General features: G+C 41.1%; 1 protein-coding gene across 5 annotated transcripts in view; it reads right to left on the reverse strand.

Annotated features, from left to right (window-relative positions):
- The window catches only part of CSNK2A2 (casein kinase 2 alpha 2), a 38958-nt gene that overhangs the window by 8093 nt on the left and 4709 nt on the right, over window positions 1-26156 (reverse strand). For 4 of the 5 annotated variants that reach the window (XM_070612006.1, XM_070612008.1, XM_070612005.1 and 1 more), the window contains exons 3-9: window positions 19038-19139; window positions 16613-16663; window positions 7526-7585; window positions 2424-2507; window positions 1504-1614; window positions 1206-1307; window positions 570-670 (exon numbers count right to left, since the gene is read on the reverse strand). In XM_070612006.1, the coding sequence (XP_070468107.1) occupies window positions 570-670; window positions 1206-1307; window positions 1504-1614; window positions 2424-2507; window positions 7526-7585; window positions 16613-16663; window positions 19038-19139 (611 nt within the window). The remainder of the gene's footprint in view (window positions 1-569; window positions 671-1205; window positions 1308-1503; window positions 1615-2423; window positions 2508-7525; window positions 7586-16612; window positions 16664-19037; window positions 19140-26156) is intronic. The other variant, XM_070612009.1, reaches the window with a different exon arrangement.

A 26156-nucleotide genomic window follows, 5' to 3' on the forward strand; every position in this document is an offset into this window, starting at 1 on the left:
TGCCCAGGCTTTTAGTCAATTCTGGGCGAAGCACAGAGGTAGCTGAGTAATTTTTATTGTTCAGCAAATATATTTAGAGAGCTAGCCTCAGAAACATGAAGCCTCATAAAATAGTTTGAAAATTGTCAACACAACCTATGCATTTCAACGCTACTGCACTGTTTATCTGAAAACATGGTTTAAAATTTGCTACCTTATACAAAGTCCATTACACAGAACATAAAGAAATTATAAATCTCTAATTAAAAGAATCACATCTTCTAAGATTTTCCACTAAAATAAGCATATGTTGTACCAAAAAGCTTTTTTCTGTAACACTGTGATTTTGTCTTCCATTTTCTATTGATAAGCAAGTTATCTCTTAGAGAAGTAAAAATGATTAGACGACACATGTAAGCAATGCCCAAATATCTCAAAATAAGTTAAAAAAAAAAAACAGAGCAAAAAAGGATCTTTCAACTTTGACATGCTCAGAAAGGGGAAAGAGCTTGAGAAAGCACTTTCGGCTCAGCTTCCCCCTCCTGAAGTGGGTAAGTGAAATCCTCTTTCTTTCCCTCTCTCTTACTTACTGTCCCAGGATATCGTTGAAGTGTGGATCCAGGTCTATGTGATACTTCTTCAGGTACCCATATAGCTCATCTGTCCCCAGGACCTTGGCAATGCGAACAAGCTGAAACACAAAACAAACTGACCAAATCACTGAGCACGGGGCTCACTGCCAGCCCGTGAGAATGCTGTACAAGGACTCAGAGCACCTGCACCTCACCACATCTCCAGGGACCAGACACAGACCCAGGCCCGGGGCAGAGAGGCAGCAGAGGCAAGGACACCCAAGTTCACGTGAATGCACATTTCAAAACTGCCTTTAAAATGGTAACAGAACTTACGACAATAATCTTCTAGAAACTGATGATTATGGGGCATCACAACCTAATGACTAGAATCCAGTTTAATAGACAAGGAGGTGCCTGACTTCTTCACAGACCCACTTTAGAAGCTGGGCACAAGATAGCATTATGTGTCTGTATCTTTCTGGGGACCTGGTAACCACAGACAAAATTTTGTGAAATTCTTTACCCTGAAGAAAAGCTCAAGTGCAGATGTTGAGTGCCATTTAGGGGCTCAAGGACAGAATCCCTATCAAGGGATGTTGTTTTCTTCGCATCTGCCCCCAAATGGATATGAGTCAGATGGGGTCTGCTCACCTGGTCGTAGTTGTCCTGTCCATGGAAGAAGGGTTCCTTTCGAAAGATCATGCTCGCTAACATACAGCCCAAACTCCACATGTCCAAGCTATAATCATACATCTGAGGAGATAAGATATTTTAGAATTCAAGCAAAATAAAAAGTAGCTGAGAAAAATTGGAAAAAATTCCACTCCATTTTGGAGTGGAATAAAGACTAGGTTTTGAATGTATCCAAATTAACTACACAAACAGTAAACCAGGAAAAGCCCTAAGGAGATGTAAAAAGAACCCAGAGGCGCTGTGCTGACCATTTTACCTGATAGTCCACGAGGAGCTCTGGTCCCTTGAAGTACCTGGAGGCGACACGGACGTTGTACTCCTGCGCAGGGTGATAGAACTCCGCCAGGCCCCAGTCGATCAGCCGCAGCTGCAAATAGGACACAAACGAAGGAGGTGAGAGGACTGTTTTTAGAGGCCTGTGCCTTAGAACAAGGCCACGTCACATCAGATAACAATTATTTGGCCACATAAAAAAATGTTAGCAGGTGCACTGGCTAAAAAACTACACTTTCAGCAACTGCATAAAAGGTTATCTCTAGAGCAGAGCACTCAGAATCTGATTCGCTTTTTCTCTTTTTAAATTTAAATGATCCCGGCTCATCATCCTCTCTACATCAATAGAGCTCAAGCTTTCTTTCTGCCTCCATACCACTTAGATGTGTGACACATTCCCCCATCATTAACAGCTTTCATTATAAGCTCTAGTCATAACTGAAAGGCTTGGGGACATATGCCCCACTCCTGGACAGAAGCACTATTCTAGCTTTTCATTAACCTAATACTAGTGATTCATTTACTCACCAATCAGGGACAACCAGAATTGGATACCGAAAGGAGGAGGGACCCAACTGTACTTTTAAGGCCAGGCAGATTGGTCTGAGGGTTGTTAAAAAAAGAAGTAGAAACTATCAGCTGTAGTTTCTTTCGTGAGGCCCTCCAGAGAACCAGGACCAAAATAAACAAGTGGTTACAGTTAGGGTCAGCTGTCTACCTTCCTTGAGTACTTTGCTTATGCAAAGTAGAAACCAACACTGGAGACTGGAGAAGTAACAGTTATCACAAGTCTGCCAAAGCAAACAGCCTGGGTCTCCAGAAACCACCTAGGTCCTGGCCAGCATTTTGGTCTGCCCTAAGCCTTCCAGTGAAAGGCCTGTTGCTGCCTGGCTGTAATGGTACCTTTTTCTGTTGGTGATCTATCATGACATTGTGAGGTTTCACATCCCTGTGCATGATTCCCTTGCTGTGGCAGTAATCCAGAGCCTATTAGATAAGAAAGCACAGAGAAAAGTAAGCAAACCCTCTACCACCCCCCAATGCAAGCATATTCTTATTTGGTTGTGACAGCTTGACTTGAACAGTCTCCCAAGGGGCAGCTTACTGTCTGTAACAAAAGAGAAAAAACATGCTTCAGAAGACACCCCTGCTGTCTGTGCATACTACGTTGGCAGCTGGTAGGAAGGTACATGAAGGGCTACCATGAAGGTTTCTTAAAAAGGGGGAATGACACCCTTCTTCAGGAGCTCCTCTCCTAATTGTAGCTGGTAGTAATTTACCAACCACCTGGATTTAGAAATCACACATTAATTTGTTGGGCTAATTTGATGTGTTTAAAGCCAGATCTGGGAACCTCCCTGGAGTCACCTCTCCTAGTGGTTCAAAGGACATGCAGAAGTCCATGTGGACACAATGAATGACATCCACATACATCTTTCAACGCAGAGTGTCTTTTAGGTAAGTGTTCCATGCAGGTTTTCACGAATAATATGCATTTTAACATTAGTATTTTCCTTAAAAACAATCCCTGAACCATCTGGTCTTTAATTATAATTATATTATTACTCTAGGGAGGAAACTGCTTCCTATAAGATAGTTGATATGCAAATAAGATTTTTAAGTGTACAAGTCAATGATTTTTTAGTAAATTTATGGAGTTATGCAACTATTAGCACAATCCAGTTTTAGAAATTTTCCATTATCCCAAGAATTTCCCTTCAGCTTGCCTGCAGTCAATTCTCATTCCCATCTTCCTCCTACTTTCCCTTTCCTTTCTCTCTCCCTCCAACCACTGATCTATCTGTTGCCATGGATTTGCCTTTTCTGGACATTTATAAAGTGAAATAATACATAGTACTCTGTCTAGCTTCTTTCACTCAGCATAATGATTCTGAGATTCATCCACGTTGCTTTTTTCTTGCTGAATGGTATTCCACTGTATGAATCCAGGTGACAGACATTTGGGTTGTTTCCACTCTTTGGCTATTACGAATAATGCTAAGAACATTCACGTACAAGTCTTTGAGAGGACATATACTTTCACTTTTCTCAGGTAGATTCCTAAAGGTGGAAACGCTAGGTTGTATGTAAGTTTACATTAAACTTTTTAAGAATCTGCTTGTTTTCCAAAGTGGCTGCACCATTTTACATTCCCAGCAGCAATGTATGAGAGTTCCGGTTTCTCTACATCCGTGCCAACACTTGCGATTGTTCCTCTTTTTGATCATAGCCCTTCCAGTGGGTCTGAAGTGGTCCCTCACCGTGGTTTTGATTTGCACTTTCCTAACGAGCGATAAAGGTGAGCATCTTTTTCTGTGCTTACTGGCCAGCCTATAGAGGCATACCTTGGAGACACCACAGATTCGGCTCTAGACCACTGCAATAAAGTTAATATAGCAATAAAGTGAGTCATATGAATTTTTTGGTTTCCCAGTTCATGTGAAAGTTACGTTTACACTTACTGTAGTCTATTAAGTGTGCAACAGCAATATGTCTAAAAAAACCAATGTATATACCTTAATTTAAAAACATTTTATTGCCCAAAAATGCCAACCATCATCTGAGCCTTCAGTGAGTTGTAATCTTTTTGCTGGTGGAAGGTCTTGTAAAAAACACAGTATCTGCGAAGTGCAATAAAATGAGGTATGCCTGCATCATCTTTAGACAAATGTTGATTCAAATCTTTCACTCATGTTTTATGAGTTATTTGGGTTTTTTTAAAAACAAATAACATAAAAATTTGCTCCTAAATCTCCCTTTTCTAACACAGTAACTATTTTCATAAATTTCAATGTTAGGACCTTTGGTTTGTCTTAAAAAGCACTTGAAGCCTACATGAATCTCATGATATACTCCTTGAGTTACAATAATGACAGCAACCCAGAATCTCACCCACCTACTATGTGCTTGGCCCTGAGCGCTCTTGGTGGAGTTTTCCATGGGACAAGATTAGGGTTTCTCAATCTCAGCACTGTGGGCATTTTGGACCAGATAACCCTTTGTTGTAGGGAGCCGTCCTGTGCATTACAGGATGTTTAGCAGAATCCCTGGCCTCTACCAGTAGTACCTCTCCAATTGTGACAACCAAAAATGGTTCCAGACACTGACAAATGTCCCCTGGGGGACAAAGCTGACCTAGTTAAGAAGCAGTGGACTAGACTAGCAAGGGCACGGTACCAGGCATCTTTACATGGGAGGGAATACATAAGCCAGAGAATGAGCCCAAGATCAACATTTCAGGAATAAGCAAATTTTGCTTTCCTCAGACGCAAGAGTATACAGTGCATGATGCTTTTTATATGAAGGTCAAGAATACCCAACACTCAACTCTGGTGATGGAGGTGAAAATATAATCTTCAGAGGAGCGAATACTGAAGAGAAGCGGGCACAAGAGAGCCTTCTCGGGTATTCATAATATTCTCTACCAACCCTGTCCAGAACTTTATGCAACAACAGAAAGTTCTACATCTGCACTGCTCAATATGGTAGCCACTAGCCACATGAGGCCACTGAGTATTTGAAATGTGACTAAGAAACTGCATTTTTAATTTTACTTAATTTAAATAGCTACCTGCAGGCAGCAGCTACTATATGGGACAGCACAGTTCTGTGTGTATCTGGGTGAAGGTTTCACTTATGTAAAATCCAAGACTGTACACTTAAGATTTATTCACTTCATTTATGTAAGTTCTACTTCCATTTAATTTTTCTCTTTGTTTTACACCAAGAGCTGTAGCCAGACTCCACAGTGGTTTTGTGGCAGTGCCTTCTGAAACCAGGACTCCTGAGAACAGACCTCCCCGAATCCAAATCAGACAAGACTCTGCGCATAGCCTCAGTGAGGCCCTGAGCAATCGCTCTGCAGCCCTCAGCCTCAGTTTCTTCTACAGTTTTAATTGAGTTAAATATTCCTCTTCCCTAGCCCCGTTCCCCCAACAAAGAGAACAGTTAGGAAGTGCTGATTCTATTATTTTGCCTAGTCTTTGCCCAAAGGAATAAACTAATTAGAACCCCAATACCTGGGATGTGAAAAATACCTGATGGAAGCAAAGGCTGAACAAATACAGGAAAGGAATTAGTTATTTTGCCAAGTTCACTAGTCAGACTCCCTGTGGAGACACTGACATGCTCTTAAATTCTTTGGGGAATTATTTCAGTTTTAAAATTGGGTGGTTTCTGACCATTAAGCATGAAAGACGTTTTTCGAGTTTCATCTACGGTTCTATGCCTCATTAGCACAAAGTATGCCCTTACCACCTACCTGCCACCTCCAGAAAGCAGAGAGGACATCAAACACTGAGTGCCATGTGCATGCGCAGCCGTGGAGACCCGCACCATCGGGATGCCTACCTCATCTAAGGATAACTGTGCTAGGTTATACATCCTACCTTTGGTGTGCCAGCTAACCACAAACTCTTAATACCTCGTTTTAAAGAATAACCAATTGTGGGATCTGGATGGCAGCTCTCCTGGGGTGACTGCTCGGGATTCTCTGGGAAGCCCCTCCAGGGACTGGCTAGCCTGACAGTTCACAGGACACGCCTCTGCAAAGCTCTCCCCCATGAGGCCTCCAATTCTAGTTTGGAGTGGACACGGAAGAGTATGGGATAAACCAAGCTCTACCTTCTCCATCTTTCTGATCTTATCGACAAAAGAAAGACCCAAGAGCCATTAGAGCGAACCCTTAAATCCACCACTTTGGCTCTAACGACAAGTAGTTTATGCAAGTTCTTGTAAGAAAACACATTCATCTCATAAGGCTAGTTCTTCAAATTCCCGTTCCCTAAAGCTCAGCCTTAATCTAACTTGGTATTTTGCCCAAGCAACTTTTTATGCCATCAAAACTCCATTTTGGCAATTTTCTTCAGTAATGTCAACAGCTGAGTCACCTCTATATTCTTTCAGAGGTACTTAAATTGAGGTCCACACCCTCCCCAAAACTTATGTAATACTGTATATTTATACATCCATTTTGAGGGGAGTTCATAGCTTTCATTAGATTCTTAGTGATTCATGACCCTAAAAAACTTAAGAACCATTGGTCTATGCCATTCTACAAACCTTTTTAGAATTCCGTACCTAAGTGTTTACCCAGACAAACTAAAACAGATCATTCTTCCATCCATCAGTAATGCCTGAAGATTTCAGTCCTGGGACTGGTAGGTCTCCCAGAGGGTCCGCCCAGCACCCCTCCCTGTGTGTCAAGGTTAACTAACCAGGGCCAGTGGGGTAGGCTAGAGGACAGGGCGTCTCATGAGAAGTGGATCGTGAGAGATGGCAAGAACAAGATGGCTGCAAATGCCTGCCATCCCTGTGTGCATATCCCTCCACAAGGTGGCTTCAACAGTCTGCCCACCAAGAGGGGAAGTCCGCTTCTCCATCCTTTGACTCTAGGCTTGCCCACATGACTTGCTCTGGCCAATAGGGCATTAGCAAACACGACACAAGTGGGGGCTTGAAAAGTGCTTACACACTGAGGTTTGCCTTCTCTTGCTGCTAGGAACCCCAGGACCACCATGGGAGGCAGCCCAGACTAACCTCCTGGAGGACAAGACCTCAGCCATTCCAGCTGCCATCCCAGATTATGTGAATGAGGCCATCCAAAAGACCACCCCAGCTAACCCACAGAATTATGAGAAATAAATCACTTTTAAATAGTCACTAAGTTTGGGATGACTTGTTATGCAGTGAAAACTAACAGTAAGTATTAATTAAACAGAAAAAAGAAAATCCAAGGGCCAACCAGAGCTATGAAGAGGAAGGTTCTAATCTCTGGTTTAATGTCCTTGGGACCCTTGACTTGGCCATCATTCTCAGATCCACTGGAAAGTTTCTATGTAAAGATCCTATGACAGAGGCCTCAATATAAGTTAAAAGAAAAAAAAAATCTCACTAAATTCTCTGGGTATCAAGAAATATTCTGCTTGAATTCTCTTTGTCTTCTCAAAAACTTCTCCTTTAATGAATAAGCCTGAAAAAGTTCACTGTTTACGAATGCCACTTACTTTAAGTAGTTCATACATATAAAACCGGATATCAAAGTCTGTCAGGATCTGGTAAAGTTGCTGAAACAGATTTCAGAAAACAGAAAGTTAATTTACTCTCATTGCATCTTGTCAGCCCAAATGTTGGTCATTATTGTCTGTACACTTAGTGCTTAAGTCAGTAAGGAGTCCCACAACTTCTTACCACCTGATCTGGAACAAACGGGGTCAAAGACTCAAGATGAGGGTCTGCCACTTCAGCCCTCAGGAGAAACATAAGAAATTCCAGGGCAGAAAACATCTAAGCCAACCTGGATCTTTTAAAAACCTGTTTAATGCTCCACAGTTTCAACAGCCACAATCACATTATTGCAGAATGAAGTCAAAGCTGTCCAGCTGTCCTCACTGTCTTACTTCACTTCAAACAAACCCCACAGAATACTCTGGAGCACCGAGTTCTGAGTAGAGAGCAGAACCTGCAACTCACCAGCCCGTGCGGTAAACTAGTGGCAGGACAATCAGTCTGTTTGTGAAAGAAACACGAGGAAAATGAATGCTACAGCATTTGGAGCTGGCCAGAGACTTAAAAAATCGACACCCTCCACTCCCCTCCCACCAACTCCAGGCTAGGAAAAAAGAACACTTCACAGGCAACAACTGATGGGAACTAAAGAAGCAACATGTTTTACAGGGAAGAAAAAAGGAGTGGTGGAGTGAGAAGTTGAAAAAGAAAAAGATATAGGTACTGAAAATGGTTCCAGGCCAAAGTGACACATATACAAAAGTTTTCATTATTGATGATCCAAAGACCTAGCCACTGGGAGTTTTTAAAAAACTTCAATTTCTAAGAGGCAGAGTAGCATTTACGCATCTGGCTTCATTAAAAATCATCACGACCCTTGTCAGAAACTATACTATTATTTTTGATAATCAATTCTAAGTAAATCTCTAGCCTCATCAGTCACAGCAGCACTCTCCGTAGAGTTAATGAGCACACCTTTATTCAACATATTCTGCCTCTCCCTTTATTGAAAGACTCAAGCAATGTACAGAATCTCTCCAAGGAGCACGGAACGGCGTATACGATGTGTCTGTGTAAAAGGGGCAAGGAAGTAAAACTACGCATGCACATTTGTTTACATCTGCAAGAATGACAGAAAAGAGACGCATAAGAAGTGGCTTCATGCATATGTGTATGGGAGATGGACAGCTGGGGCAAGGGGAATAAAGGAGACTTTCACTGCATACCATTTTATGTTTTAGATTTGTGTAAATACACTACCTGCTCAAAAAAATTTTTTTAAGGAAAACAACAAATTTGCCAAGAATCAAATTTAACATTTTCTAAGAACACCAAGACAGCTTCTTTCCCAAATTTCCCCTTTTAAGTAAGAGCAATTCTCCCTCCAGCTTAGTAGGAATATCTGATTGCACCAACTGCAGGCAGCAGCTAGCTAGTATACTTCAGGGAATGAGACCACACAGTCCAGTACACCTGGGGTGCCTTGGAGCTGCTCCACCACGGGAGGCTGACCCTGGCTGGGACTGACCCCACTCAGATGCACCCACACCACCACTTCCGCTCAGGAGAAATTCAACTGTATAACAGCCAAACATCCAAGTTTTTTGTTCTCCCCTGGGCTCTGCACAGCAAGGCAGGCTTCTCAGCCAGCACACTGACAACCTGTATGTACGCACACAGGCCAAAGATGCCATCATCTCTCTGGGTGTCAAATCAGCTCCTCCTTTGAGAGTTAAAGAGATCTCTCCCATGGTGTGCCAGGCTGAAGCTCAAAGTCAACAGAGAGGTCATGAAAGTGACAAGAGCATTTTCTAACCCTCAAAGGGCTGAAATTTTCTATTTCCAGAAAACAAATAAGGGCTATTGTACTATTTGAACTTCTATCTATGGAAGGCCTCCCTCTCATGTCATGTGCTATCTTTACCAAGCACCCGTGTAAACGGTGTAAGACACAAAAATAAATGTCCTTGGACTGCCAACAGTATTCCTAGCTACTCCAACCAACCTCAGTTTTATGTAACACAGAAGACCCTGGCTGAATATAACGTTTAGGCCCAACACGTTATAAACTCCCGCACGACAGGCTGACGTTCACTCTCAGTTCTCAGGCGCTCTGGGTAGGAGGAGACCAAACTACACCCATAACATTTTACCACCTGGGCCTAAAATTCAGGATTCACCAGGGTCCGCTGTAGCCCCCAGGAGCACCGCACTCTGACCAAACAAACCTCTATTTGCCACCTCCATTCTTCCCTCTCCCAAAATCTGGAATATTCCGCCCCTCATCCTTAGCCCATAAAGTCAAACCCGCCCCATCTGGGCTCCACAGAGCTGAGAGTGGTCTTCTTTCTCTGAACCCCCATGCCGTTTACTGTCCTCTGGGGTGTTCATAAGACACTGACAGCAGCAGTGTCCCCAGAATTAACATTTCTCATTCAGGTACTCGTAGAGACCTGAAGTTCCCAAGATAATTTCTCACTCTGTTGTGAACAAGAGGCTGCTTCACTTTGCCCATACCCTAAGAGTGCCATGCCAGCGTCCCTGCGTATCGTGGCATACACATGATGGGGACAAATGGGTGCTGTGGCTGGTGGCAGTCACCAATCTGGCCATTCAAGATGTCTGAATTTTTCCTCCCTCAAATGTCACAGGTCCACCGTACAACTCGGTCCGCGTGCTGAGTCCTCAGACAGAACAGCCTCTGCTTCCCATGCCCCACCCCACAAAAGGCGGTTCTCTGCCCGCACACAGAAGGCAGGCAATAAACATTCGCCTTCGACGTTGTTCACCAGTCAATGGAACAAAAGCAAAAGTGTCTTCTGAGAAACAGAAGTGCTAAGAGTCCACGACAAATCAGAAAGGGAAACTTCATGAGAGCCACGCTTTTACTCCATTCTTCTTGGCCAGCCATGTGGAGGACATCATCAACCAACCAAGTGCAAAATGTTGGCTGGAAGTTAGCTCTGCTTACACTTTAATAAAGTAAGTGACTTATCAAAAACAAAACACGCCCGTGCCGCCTACAGAGGTGCTGAGGAAGAAACTATTCCTCAATCCAGGTTTGGTTAGAAAGCCTCAACATGCTGCCACTTCCCTGGAAATCAGTTCTACTCCAAGACTACTCAAAGAGCCCGAGGCGGAAATTTCCTGGGACTTTTAAAAACCGCAGAAAGCTGAGCAAGAGAACGGGAAAAATGCAATTTGGTCAGGAGACTCAGGGCCTCCTTGGTCTGAAAGCAACGGCCAAAAGTGGACCTCGCTCCTGCTGTTCACAGACAGGTCTTCAGACTCCAGCTGCAGTTCAACTGCATCACGATCAGCTACAGACAAGGCCTCATCCCCAACGACTGTCACTTCGGAGGACTGCACACTTCAAGAAGGTTCCCAGCCAGATGTGGCAGTCCCCAACACAGCATACTCCCACCCTGCACAGACAGCTTGCATGCTCCTCAACACACACAGTGCAGTCTACGTCCAGAAATCCCAGTGGTCCCCATGTAGGGAGAAGAAAAAGTGGGGGCCAGGGGGATTTAAAGTGAAAGTAAATGGTGTTCAATGTAGTAGTCACAACTTTTGGCATTAACACACAACCCTAAGATCCAGAATAAAATCAAAGTCAACGTTTATAGAAATTTAAGGAAGCAAAACAAATCATTAATTAAGCAAATAAATTAAAGTTACTACTAATCACCTGAAAACGTCTTATAAAGAAATGGCAAAATAATGTCAATGACCTATGATAAAAGTAAACTTTGGGGGCCAGCCTGGTGGCACAGCGGTTAAGTTCGCATGTTCCGCTTTGGCGGCCCAGGGTTTGCCAGTTCAGATCCCAGGTGCGGACAGAGCACCGCTTCGCAAGCCATGCTGTGGTAGTGTCCCACGTATAAAATACAGGAAGATGAGCACGGGTGTTAGCTCAGGGCCAGTCTTCCTCAGCAAAAGGAGGAAGATTTGCAGTAGTTAGCTCAGGGCTAATCTTCCTCAAAAAAAAAAAAAGTAAACCTTGTTTCCCCAATTAAGGAAACATTATTGATTTAGTCTGTGAACTCATCCCCTCCACATCAAACCCTAATGGCATTAACAAGCCCTCAAGATACCCGCTGGTCAAGGCCCATTTCTATGTGAGTGGTTTAGAAACTCTCCACAGGTCAATACGGGACTACCACCTTCTCAATATGGAGCCCATTTGAGACGTCTTATCAATCTTAAAATGCCCAGGGGCCAGCCTGGTGGTGCAGCGGATAAGTTTGCACATTCTGCTTCGGCAGCCCAGGGTTCACTGGTTGGGATCCCGGGCATGGACCTATGCACCGCTTGTCAAGCTATGCTGTGGCAGGCATCCCACATAAAACCGAGGAAGATGGGCACAGATGTTAGCTCAGGGCCAGTCTTCCTCAGCAAAAGGAGGATTGGCAGGAGATGTTAGCTCAGGGCTAATCTTCCTCAAAAAAAAAAAAAAAGCCTAAATGATATATTTTTACTTAAAATGCATATTCATTTTTATCTAGACACTTCCAAAGCCATAGAACACTGAGAAGCGTGTCTCAACAGAAACTTTTTCTACCTCAAAATGGTCCCTTAGCTTCCTTGAGACAATTTTTGAGTTTGGAGGTTTTCTGTAACTACTGCTTTGTTCCAACTTCTAAAGACTAGATTTTCCTATTCATTTCTTTGGAAGTTTTGCCTTTTGTTCTCAGTATCACCGCGTATCTTTTATTATTGCTTTGACATATATGAAGCATAACTGATAATTTCAAGGAGAAATTGACCAAACCAGTATCTCTACCATAAAATGAAATATCAAGGGAAAAAAATGAGTAAGGTCATAGAAGATCTGAACCAAATTACCAAGCTTGATATAAAAAATGACCAGGTACTAGAGTCATAAAGCAACCATCAACAAATTTCAGATAATCAACATTATACAAATCATGTTCCCTGGACACAGTGCAATCAAATTGGGAATCAACAAAAAAAGTATAATTTTTTAATTACTGGGAAACTTTTGAACACAGACTCTGTATGGTCAATTAGATGGCATTACTATACAAATACTAAATTTCTTAAGTGTACTAACAGCACTGTGGTTACATGGGAAAACGTCTTACCTAGTTTCAGTGCTAGCACATTTAGGAGTGAAGTATCATGATGCCTGCAGCTTACTTTAAGACAATTTCAGCAAAAAGACAAAGATTAAAAGGGGAGGGTGGAGGAGGGAGGGAAATAACTGCAAACGTGGCAATATTAACACCTGACAAACCCAGGTGACCAACCTAAGGGTACGGATTGTGCCGCTCTTTCCAACTGCCAGTAGGTTTAAAATTTTTCATAGTAAAAAGTCTGTGGGAAAAAACCCAAATCCACAAGTTAGGAATCTGTACTTCTAATTTGAAAACCACATAGAAGTGAGTTCCACAACCATGGAATGTAGTAAAATGCTATTTGGGGTTGTGCAGACTTAAAGCAACTTACTGCCAATCAAGAAAGACAGAAACAGATCAAACGAGTTGACTTCAACTCAAGAAGCTAGGGGGAACAACCGTGAAAACTCAAGGAAACAAATTAAGGAAGGAAGAAAGAAAATAAGATAGAAGCAGAAACAGAATGAAACAGAAAAACTAACAAAAACAACATCTGAGCAATAAAACCAAATGCTAGTTCTTTGAAATTATTAATGAGATGTCTTAACTCTGATTTTTTAAACAAAGAGAAAAGGAAGTAAAGGCACAAATAATGCCACAAATGTAAAGGAAAAGAAAATTACCGACGGATGAAAGTTTTTAAGTACTAAGAGAATTCTATTAACAACTTTATGCAAATAAAATTGCAAGTGGCCAACCTTAGAAAGAGCTGTCATGCCAAGAGACTCTAGAAAATCGGGTGAACCTTCCACCCACAGCGTGTTTTAAAAAGCCAAGTGGAGCCCAAGTCTCCCCTGCCCCAGACGCCCACCGAGACGACCCTACTGTGCCCGAGCTTTCAGAGAGCAGAAAGGAAAAGCTACCCAACTTATTCTAGAGGGAGTATAACCTTGGCACCAAAATTAGAAGGATTCCACAATAAAAGGAAAGTATAGATCAAAATTTATTATCAATTGCATCAATAAAAAAATACCGAAAAGAACGGGCTGCAGGCTGTATCATTGTTGATTCACCCCGATATTAAACCAGGGACAAACCTTCTCTGGGTGACACCTTAAAACTAGTTAGTAATACTCTTAATAGTAAAATGAAAACAAAGACAAATTTCTCTAATAAGACAGACACAGTACAAAATAAAAAACCTGAAGAACACTAGGACATTAAACCAACTGATTACGCTATTTGTGGTCCGTCATACTATCTGGAAAAAAAAAAAAGATTTTCCTGTCATGATCGGCTCGTCCACAAAATACACCTGCTACCTGACGTTTAACGATCTTTTAAGTTGGCTGAAATGGCATGGCCTGAACATTCAAAGGGGATCTCCACTTCAATACAGCAGATCAAACACATCCTACCCCTGCTTCTTCCCGAAGCGCCTCTAAGATAGAGTAAAAGGAGGAGAGATTAGCTCACAAGAACTAAGAGAATGGAAGACAACATTTTGAAGCTAGAAAACAGATGTCCAGCTGACTTAGCAGAGCAAAAAAGCTGAAGATTCTGCCAACAGTAGAGGGGGTCCAGAAGCAAACGACTTCCAACTGAAGAATTACAGAAAGGCTCAGGAATTGGTAACCCCAGGTATCACTGAAAGGATAAAGAGACTGAGCTGAAGACAGGAAAATGAGTTAAAACCACCACATTGAGAACAGGGGAATTAAGTGAAAGTCTACGTGACACTAGCCATAGCTGTCCTGAATTTGAAGCTACTAAGATGCCCGCAGTCAGGCTGGTATCCTCGAGACAGGAGCTGACAATCAGTAATGAGTATTTCATTACTCTAAAATACGAGCATTCAAAAACCATGACATTTCAGACAACTGTAACAGAGACAAAACACACAAAAAAAGGACTTTGGAAGAAAAACAGAGAAAAGGCATGAAGAAGAAATCATAATGGGGAAAAAACCATATTCTCAGTGAGAAAATAGAAGATATTACATAAAACATGAAAGAACAGGATACTATTTTAAAAAGTTCAGAGAAGAAAATAGAGCTCTAAGACATGAAGTCCAACATTGGAATGAGTTCTAGAAAGTGAAAACGAAGAAGAAAGGGAAGAAAATCAGAGAATGTTAAAAATATTCTTCCGAAATGGAAGGACATGAGCATCTAGCCTGAAAAAGCCCAGTGAGTATCCAGAACAAAAGATGAACACGACCCATAGGAAGGCACATCACTGCGAAATTTCAGAGACTGAGAATGAAGAGAAATCCTAAAAGCTTTCAGAGGAAAAAACAAAAACAAAACCAGATGACCTAAGATGAAACCAGAGTGGCTATGCTGGTAACAGCGGAACAATCTCTTCAAAATTCTGAGGAAATTAGTATTATTACAACCTAGAATTCTATACCTAACAAACACATCAATCAGGAGGATAAAATAAAGATGTTTTCAGATATGCAAGCCTCAAAAAAACATTAATTTCCCATGATCCCTTTAAAGGAAGCTCCTAGAGAATGTATGCCATCAAAACATGCCCTTCTAAGAATAAGAAGTAAGATCTCTCTTGGGAATTAAAAACTGATCTCCTGCATGTTGTTAAATCAACAGAGCGGCCATCAATTTAAAAACACAAAATGCTGGGGTGAAATTCCACAGGTGTGGCTAGACAATCAGTAAAAACACATTAAGCAAGCTGAGGCACTGAAAGCGTAGGGATTTCACTATGAAGTCCCATTAAAACTGGCTTTTAAACTTTTGCATTGGGAAAATGTTTGGTTTCGTTAAAGCCTATTTCTCTAAGAACCGTACACATTCCCACCCATATACACCTGATAAACCTGGGGGATTCACAGCCAAAGTGCGATCAGCTCTGTCTATCAGCACAGCACGCCACCGGCTGAGCACTGCCATGCTTGCTAATGAAAAACCCACCCCAATTTTTAGAGTTCACTACTGATTTCACACTAACAAGGAAACTTGTTACATATGGGAAAAGCTAAACTGTATATAAAACTTGCTTACTGTTTTGTAAGTCATAATATTCTCTTTTGTCTGTTTTTCACTAACCTTATTTTAGAGTCGTTTTAGAGTGATTAAGAAAAATTAAACGTGAAGACAAGCTTCTTTTCTTTTCACCCAAAAGCATCACTCCTGATGCCAGCATCTTTCAAATGCTTATTTGTTTTTGCCCCTATCTTCCCTCACAACAAAATCACAAACCTTTTAGTCACTGACAGACTTATAATCACCTAACAGTTCTATAAATGCCCCTAAAAATCAACACCACGGTTTTGTTTTTATATTGGTTTTCATATAACACTCTACCATGTCCAATATGCCTGGCCCCGAAACCCTACCAGCAGTTAAGGTTGCAGTATTCGAACAATAAAAACAAACTCATGAAAAACTAGCTCAAAACCTTGCTTTTAGAAGAACGCTTCAAAGACTAAATTAATGTGCATTATAAATACAAGAAGTGTAAATAACCCAGGACAGGGCTTTTCTAAAGTACAGTGATTCTTAACTAGCTTTTCCATGTCATTTGCTTTGTATACAGGGTGCATAAACACACACACTATCTGACAGCTTGAGTCCAATGTACTGCTTCTTCTCACAGGAGCCCTGTATCTGTTTTATCACTTTCTGTCAGCAAAGTAAGATTTCTACAAAAATCAAAGTTAACATCTATCTAAAATTATGTGGTCTAATGGAGGAGTGTTATAGATGAGGCATTACCTTAGACCCATGAGGCATTACCTTAGACCCAGCCCAGCAAGTATTCCCAGAGTAAGCAAGGCAAAGGGTAATGAGTAATTTCACCAAAAGCAAGAACCCTGACCACTTTCTGCGCCCTGTACACATGCTACCAGGAATCCAATTTATGTCCTACTCTCGCCAATGGCCCCTCCTGGCCCCTTGTGTTCCAGAGTATCAACAGTACTTATCACCACCTCCTCATACCCCTCTGACCCCATGCCATAAAGAAAAAGTATATACGCACCTTAAAATCTGTATTATTGATATATTCAAATACCAAAGCTGGTGTCTTCGACTGCAAGAGAGAATATTAATGCTTTATAAGTATTCAAACAATAAATGTAACTGACTTCTGTCATACTGGCCCACCCCCAAATCTCACTTAGATGAAAAAGAGATTCACTCATCAGGGAGAGCCTATTAAGAAAGTATCCTCTTAAAATTTTATGTCTGGAATTTTCAGGGAAGTGGGTAGGGTATAGATGAAACAAAGCTGGCCACAAGCTGATTAACTGCTAAAGGTGGGTGATGTGTACAGGGAGGTTCATTATACTATTCACTTTACTTTTGTAATGGTTGACATTTTTCATAATAAAGTGTTTTCTTCCCTTACAAAAAGAGATGTATTCTCTAACCAACCTGTCAGTGGGCCTGGCACATTCTGTGAAGATTTATACTCTGCAGTGTTCCAGTTGCCAACTACTAAAAGAGTGGCATGTTTTCATCTTGGTTTAATGAGCCAGATGCATTTTACAGAACATCACAGGTCTTGGGTATCTATCATAGGTCCTTCAGGATCCAAAAGGAAAATAACCTATGATTATCAGTAAGCTGTAATGTGAAATTATTGCCTTGGCTAGAAACCATTAGAGAGTATCTTGCTTCACAAAGTAGACATGTTCCCCAAAAATATGTAATCAAGTATCTTTAAAGACTATAATCTTTAATGCAATGAGTACAAAATGTTCAATATTTCCTTGTGTAAATACAGATTTTCATATGTCAGGTTTACTTAAGTAAGGTAAAATAACACTAATTGGCAGTAATACATTTCCAAAATTGGGAGAAAAACAGGAGCTTAAAGGGTTGCAGAAGCAAAAAGATTTATTTTTATTTATTTTTTTCATTTTGGAAATTTTTATGGCTGGGAAGTTTTGCTCAAGGAAGCAGGTGAAAGCTACCTAGGAAACAGGCCACAATGCATGCATGCAGGTCTCTACCAAAACGAGCAGCAGTCCTGGTCAAAGGACTTCTCACTCGCCCAAGACTGAGAGTTTTATCAAGACCAGATCTCTCTACATGCTGGGAGCAGGCCTGTTCCCCTATAAGTCACGGGATGAGGGATTTCTGTTGGTTTATGTCCACTTCGATTTACCTGTGTTACAAATCATGTAAAACACACATATGTTTTAAGTAACAACTACAAAAACAGTAAGATGGGTATCGCTAAGTTGTTAAAAAAAAAAAAGGCAAAATGATGCTCCTCGTATAATACTATACTACTACTAGCTCACACTATAAGCCACTTTCAAAGGTTACGTAGTCCAGCGTTAGTCACTGTAAAATCAATCTGAGCTCATCAGGCTGGGATATATTTTTAATGCCAATTAGATAGAATCTAGCACAGAATCCTCCTTCTCAGTCTTTCCAGGGTCCAAAAGGAAAAACTTTCCTTATTCTTCAGTTCAACAATACTGTGTGATCTTGGGCGACTTATTTAACCTCCGTAGACTTCAGTTTTCTTATCTGGACAATGTGGATAATAACAGTACCTACCGCACTGGACTGTTGGGAGGATTAAATGATGTAATACAGTTAAACACTCACAACAGTGCCTGGCACACAGCAAGCATTCAACACATAATAATGTAGCCACTACATTATTATGAGGATGTCTTTAGCAGACAGAAGCAAAGATCTACTTCTTAAACAAAAAGCTTTCATGAGAGAACAGTGAAATATTTGAAGTAGAAAGGCGAAGAACAGAAATGGGATGGGAAGTGGTACAAAAAAACCTTAGCTAATAATAAACACTTGAGGTTAAGCTACTCCCCAGGGAGAGAAAACAGAATTAAACAGTACATCTAAAATGGCTAAAAATCAAGTATTTTTAACAAAAAATATTTCAGTTGTATCTGCACCTACAATGTGAGCCCTAATGATGGATGCTGAGTAAAGACTAGTACAAGAAACAGCAAGACTGCCTCCCCACGGGGTCTGTGGGGCTGTGACCTGCCAGTGCTCAATGTCAGGTGTCCACATAGAGACAGTCAATATTTCCTTCTGTAAATCCAGATTTTCAAATGTCAGTCTTAGTTAACTGAGGTAAAAGAATGCTTAACTGGCAGTAATGAGCTTTCAAAACTGGGAGAAAAGAAGGGGCTTAACGGAGATATTCAGCAAACGTTTGTGGGCTGAATCAAAATAAGGAGGTGATAAACCTGAGACAGGGATTTTTCTACATACACTTTTAGGTTCCAGAAAAGTAGCAGTGGCTATTTTATCATTGGGCCACCATAATTTTTTCAGGTTTTCAAAACCATTCGGTAGTGAAGACAATCAGTCATTCCCTCTATATAATGTTTCTCACTATTATTAGATTCTGTGTGTATGTCTCTCGCTCTCTCTCACACACACACTCTCCCCACCGCCCCCCATGAGGCACCTACCACAGGGTCCTTCACAGTGTCAATCAGCTTAATGATATTCGTTCCACCACGAAGGTTCTCCAGAATCTTAACCTCTCGTTTTATCTTCTTTTTCTTCACTGGCTTAAATACACAAGAGTAATCAGAAGTGAGACTCCTTTTGAAGTTAATAAATAAAACTTTAAAACAATGTTAGCTAATCAAATAGATACTGCACTATCTTTCGCACAGCGTTATGTTAAAGAGCATGTCTAAATTACAAGAGAAAAAAGTTGAGATAAAATGGGCCTTTGAATAAGAACTTTTAAGATTAAGATAAATAATTTACAGGCTCATATAGCTTATGTGTCAGATCTTTAAGTAGTTACATTTAAGGCACTTAAAAATTCTGAACACCCAAGTCATACTTTAAAAATAAAATGCTTACTAGATAACTGCCAAATGGAAAATGTTATAGCTCTGAACAGCTGTACATCACACACTCAAAAATGGAAAAACTGAAACAAAATGGTGCGACACCTGCTCTTCCCACGAGTTCATGTAATTTTGTCTTCCAGAAGTGAAGACCAGTTCACCGACATCAAGTTACAAACTTGTTTCCCAGCTGCTGGCTCCCATTTCCTGTCACCACTCCCATTTCCTTAAGATTTAGAATCTGAAATCAGCACAGAGCCAGTAAAAGTCCCCAATAGATCCCATTCCTAGAGCAAGAGATGATGGGTCAGCAAAGGAGAAAACTGATCTCCAATGCAGCAGGGACTGAAACCTCTGCCACCTGCTAGCCTTTCAACCTGCTGGTGAGGAAAATTAGACATTCATCAGAAACATTAGCATTACACATGCTATTTCTTGTCTTAAATGGGTGAAAGCCTTTGAAGAACAAAAGTCATTCTGGAAAATCAGGCATTGCCCAATCGGTTCTGTTTCATTAAGTACTTAGAACAGTGACTGGCACATAGTAAGCACTCAATAAATGTTAGCTTTATTATTTTCAAGTTTCTAGTTAGTAGCAAATCATATTTCATCCTTACAAAATTCTTACGTAGTGGACTCAGCCAAGTTGAGCTATTTGCCCAGGTCACACAGCTAATAGTAAAGAGCTGGGGCAGGATTCAAATCTAGACAGCTTGACTCTGCAGGCCTCTCTCGGGCACTGTGCTTTCATTTCCCAAGTGTGGCTATGGGAGAAACGTAACTAAGGAAAAGAAGTATTCCATCACTGAGACACTTTATAATAGTACAGGCAGAGTCCAGTGGATTTGCCATGAAACAAGACTCAAAAAGCCGGAGTGTATGTGGTGGTGGAAGGAGGGAGATATAACACAGCCATAAGCCAGAGAAACCTTCGTCCTTTGTTGGTCACTAAGCTACAGCTTTGAACATACAACAAAACAGAGAGGGAGAAGATTACGAAACACAGAGCTCCTGCATCACCTGTAACAGGGTGCACAGTCGAGAGACTGGACTCCAGCTGCGCTCCTCCAAGCCAGCTGCCACAATCACGCCACTCCACTGTGTCAGGGTGCCTAGTAGAGCAGATCTGCCTACTGTGTCTCTTCCCCATCTCCACTTAGGAATCTTACTCCTTATTCCCCTTTTCATAATTAGGGAGCTCAATGCCTTGGGAAGATGATGCACTCAAACATGAAGTACAACTTGATCAAAAAACAGCTGGTTCACGGGGCTGGCCCCGTGGCCGAGTGGTTAAGTTCGCACACTCCGCTGCAGACGGCCCAGTGTTTCGTCGGTTCGAATCCTGGGCGAGGACATGGCACTGCTCATCAACCACGCTGAGGCAGCATGCCACATGCCACAACTAAAAATATACAACTATGTACCGAGGGGCTTTGGGGAGAAAAAGGAAAAAAATAAAATAAAATCTTTAAAAAAAAAACCAAACAGCTGGTTCAGCAGGACAGACTACAAAACAAGTAGCCTGTAATCTTCAAAAATGTCACTATCACGAAACACACAGACTGAACAACTGTTCCAGATTAAAAGGGTATGAAGACTGAATGTAACCCATGACCTGGGATTTTCTTTTGCTACAAAGAACATTATAAGGGCAACCGGCAAATGAGAATGGGGGCTGTAATTCCCTAATAGCAGTGTATCAATGTTAATTTCAGATTTTTGATCACGGCACTGTGAGGTTATGTAGTCCTTTTTTTGGGGAAATACACACTACAGTAGGGATGACTGCAATTTACTCTCAAACACTTCAGAAACGTAAAATAAATATAATTATATAGATGTACATATAGTCACATGTCACTTAACGACAGTGACTATGTTCTGAGAAATGCATTGTTAGGTGATTTTGTTGTGTGAAATCACAATGTACTTACACAAACCTAGATGATATGGCCTAGTACACTCCTAGGCTATACGGTACTAATATTATGGGACCAATGTCATGTATGCGTCCATCGTTGAAAGAAATGCTGTTATATGATGCGTGACTCTACACACGCACACAGCCGGCCCTCTGTATCTGCGGGTTCTGCATCTGAGGATCCAATAACAGTGGATTACATAGTACTACGTTTACAATCCGCAATTGGCTGAATCCGCAAATGTGGAACCCACTGGAGGGCCAAGTAAAGGACTTGAGCATCTGAGGATTTTGGTATCTGCAGGAGGTGCTGGAACCAATCCCCCCCGACCCCCACCCTCTCAGATACTGAGGGACAACTCTGTGTGCGTGTGTGTGTGTATATATACATAAAAGAGAAAAGGATAAAGCAAATGTTAACATTTGAGAAATGTGGGTGAAAGATACATAAGGGAATTCTTGTAACTTTTCTACAAGTCTGAAATTATGTTAAAAAGTAAAAAGAAAAATAAAAGCTGGCTATCCTATCTACAAATTCAGCCAATGCTACCAGTATAGCCAATCTAAGAAAATTCAAGAGTTGTTATCCACTACTGGAAAGAAGTGACAAATCTGTGGGAGTGGTAACAGGGAAAAAAACTACCCCAGCCAGAAGCCTGTATACACCAAGAACCCTCCTCCCCACCCTGTGACAGTGCATTAGTAGAGGGTAACCCATTATTAAATCAGCCGCTTCTATGACAGAGCCCCAAAGACTTGCTCTGTTCTCCTGTTATTCAGCAACAGGTCAGGCAGGCACACCGTTCCCGGATAACCCAGTTAAGATTAAGATATCTTTCATTCTATCTAAAGGTAACACATAGCAAGTGAAGCATATTTTGCTGCCCAATGGTCACCTGTCCAACAACTTCCCAGCCTAGAAATTGGGGACAGGAGGGCAATTCTGAAGGGGAACAATGGAGCCACGCAGCAGCCAGAGTCCTCACATACTGACAAAAAACCAAGAGACTGTAAAAAAGGAAAGTGACTGACAGCCCAGCACACCCCCCCATCCAAAGCATGGGCACCTATTCCCTACAGGAACCAGGCTATAAGTAACTCCCTGTAGCCTCAAGCTTATCCCTTTGAACCTGGGAGATACTAGAAAAGCTAAAAGACCAATGAGCTCCCAGAGAGTGAAAGTGATCACTTTAATTCTATAAACAGAACTAGGATTTGTAAGGGAGGACCCTTGGCAACTTAAAGAAACTCACTGATCACAATTTTTTACAGAAATAAGGATGCTCTGACCCTTTAGCCCAGTGTCTGCACTCATTCACCACCAGTTACACAAAGTGGAGAAAACACATACATTTCCATGACGATTTCATCACTTCATCCTGCATGCTAAGAAGTCTGTCCCACCTAAGGTTTATTTATTCCAATTCAGAGAATATCTGTTTAAAAAGATTTAACTGAATCAGTTTAGACGTTTTCCAAACCAAAAAAAGAGCTGTTTTTTTTTTACTCAAAATATAGTAGGTAAAATGACAAAAAGCTAAAAGAAGAAATTAAAGTATTAAATCAAGTTTCAATAATAAACGAATTTTGGCACACACCTGGAGAGAATCTTTTAAGGGAAAAACCTCATTTAAAATTTTCTGAGGAAGGGAGGGAGGAAGGAAGAATCTTTCCAGGTTTCTGCTCACATGGTAAAGAGTCCCAGCTATTCAGAAGAACATGTTAAATGTAATCCAAGAGTAAGGTACTTTTTCTCCTCCCTATTCACCAACATTAGAAAATTTTAAAACAAAAGACAAATTTAGTGACGAACGGCTTGGAAACGCAATAGTTGATAAAAGTCAGTAATCTGTCCTATTTATTTGCTTAGAGCTGATTTTTAAAGAGCCAGATCTGAGAATGATTTCAACCAGTGGGGTAAATTGCAATTGAATTTGCAAACTAACATCTACCATGGGCACAAGAACTATGACCTCGATAAATCCCAGCAAATATTAACAGGCAAAGTCCCGTTGAAATTTCTTTCCAAGCGCAAGGAACTGATCAATCCAGGACAGGCAGGAATACAGCTTAGGATTTTCAAATCCGGGATTACTTTTTTTTTTTTCCCCTTTTTCTCCCCAAAGCCCCCCAGTACATAGTTGTGCATTTTTAGTTGTGGGTCCTTCTAGTTGTGGCACGTGGGATCAGCATGGCTTGATGAGCGGTGCCATGTCCACGTCCAGGATTCGAACCAGCGAAACCCTGGGCCTCCGAAGTGGAGCATGCGAACTTAACCACTTGGCCACGGGGCCGGCCCATGGGATTACTTTTATTCCACTACCAAAGCAACGATTGCTCCACTAAGGTATTAACTTCATCACCTGCAATAAACAATGACAGTGAATAACAGGTGCCAGGAATGAAGGTTGAATAAGGAAAAAAGTTCAGCCTGGACAATGGCATTTATTTTACTACCTTGGTAGCATCTCTAAAATCTATTGCAACTGACCTAAATATAAACAGTTACCTGAACAATGTTTTCTCTTCACAGTAACTTTTCTCCTAATCTTTCAAGTCTCATTTTTCCAATTACGTTATGAACTCCTTGAGGTAACTGTTTATTCTCATAATTTAAAATGTTTTTCTTTAAAAAAGTGAGGCATACAGCAGGCCTTTTGAATCTTATCAAGAGAATGGTACAGTCCTTTCTATTATTGGTTCTGCCCTCTAGAAGCATTCACTTGGCCCAATTTCAAATACAGTTATTATAGCCAAATTTTATTGCTAAGTGTGCCAGGCACCGTTTTAGGCACATTTAATCCACATTTAATTGTACACTGAGATGAGTACTATTAATGCAACTTTACACGAGGGCACCGAGGCAGACAGTTTAAACAGCTGCTCAGGTCACAGAGCTTCCAGGTGTGGGAATTAATATCTGAATCCAGGCAGTCTACGTCCAGGGCCACAATCGGGAAAGAAAACCACTTTGTAGATTGCTACAGCACTTCTCATCTATCTACCTAAGCATCTATCCACATCTCATCTGATTCTCCCAACAACCCTGTGAGTTAAACAAGAAAGGTATACCCATTTTACAGATAAGACAAGAGAGTCAAGCGGGTATAAATGAAGAAGCTAGTTCTAGAACCCAAGTCTCCTGCTCTCCATTTACAGTACTGCTTACACTATACCCCTGATGGTGAGGTGGCAGATCCTAAAACCAGGCTCTAAAAACCATCTGGATCCATGCTCTACCCATGAAAATGGGTACTCTCTAGCAAGATAGTCTTTTCACACATGGCTCACTCTCCAATACACTCTAATGTATCAAAGGGGTAAAACTGTTGACCCCAAAATCTGGCAAGTGATCGTGATGAGATCTGGAGGAACCAGGGGATAAAAAAGTATAAAAACACTGGTTATTGCGGCTTCAAACCAAGAAAGGAAAGTAACATTTTGCTTATGCATTAAACATGTTGCTGTGGATACAAGCCGGAGACCCCTGTCTGGGTCCCTGTAGCTCTCTGGGCACTCATCTGTTCCACACTTCAACTAGCAACCCACCAAAGTCAAGTATTTCCTTTCAGAAGAACAACTCCAAAAATCATTAGAAACAAATTAACTTCACTTGACTTCCAGGGAGTATTCATCCATCTTTCCAGTACAGTTCAGCACGTGAAGTCAGACATCCAGCAAACGTCCTGACTGTGCTTTTCACATCTACCAAGACTCCATGACAGGGACAGAACCTAATGCTTCCACTCCCTAACCATGTGACCCTGAGCAAACTGCATGCTCTCTCTGGGTCTTGGTTTATCTATAATAAAGGGTTTTGGGGGGCCAGCCCAGTGGCAAAGTGGTTAAGTTCACATGCTCTGCTTTGGCAGCCCGGGGTTCATGGGTTTGGATCCTGGGTGCAGACCTACACACTGCTCATCAAGCCATGCTGTGGTGGCCTTCTGCATACAAAACAGAGTAAGACTGGCACAGATGTTAGCTCAGCAAGAATCTTCCTCAAGCAAAAAGAGGAAGATTGGCAACAGATGTTAGCTCAGGGCCAGTCTTCCTCACCAGAAAACAAAAAAAAGGTTTTGGGTTCCAATGGTTTCCATGCTCCCATATTCTGCGATTCTGCTTTACACAGGTTAACCACACTCTCAATCTCTGAGCCCACAAACACAATATTAGAAACAGCACTGACCAGTTCACAATTTTTAAAATTTATATTATTTTTAATGTTAGTAATACTTTTTAATAATATTGTTTTAACTATTTTTATACGATGATACATTTGTGGAAACTAGAAATCACAAAAAATTTACATAAATTAATACTAATGTCTTGCTTCAGGAAGATGATGTCTTGGTATAGTAGCTTAACAAATTAAATGGAGGGTAAAAAACTTACCACTTGAAAAAGTGGAAATAAAGGAGAAAGCACCATATCAGTAGCAGAAGAAAACATCATTTTGATATAACCTAGACAGTCACCAGCTCACTATGAAGTAACTAACAAGGATCTGTAATCAACAGTCATCGCATCCTTCTTTTAACACTATGTCCTGACAGCAGAAAATTTAAAAAATATCTACAAACAAACATGCTAAACATTCTTAAAAAAATAAATCTGTATTACCATCAGTCTTTGTTTTAGGCTTGAAACTTAATTTTGGGGGAAAAAATGGATAGCTAAGTTCTGTATAAAATAAGACTATCAACAGGAAGCTTTATATCAGAATTTTCAAGTCACCGTAGCATGAGTTCAAAACACTGTACATTTGTTTTTTTAAAAAACAGTATTGCTCCTAACTTCTATTTAGG

Source organism: Equus przewalskii, chromosome 3 (genome assembly GCF_037783145.1).
Source record: "Equus przewalskii isolate Varuska chromosome 3, EquPr2, whole genome shotgun sequence".
NCBI classification, from domain to species: Eukaryota; Metazoa; Chordata; class Mammalia; order Perissodactyla; family Equidae; genus Equus; species Equus przewalskii.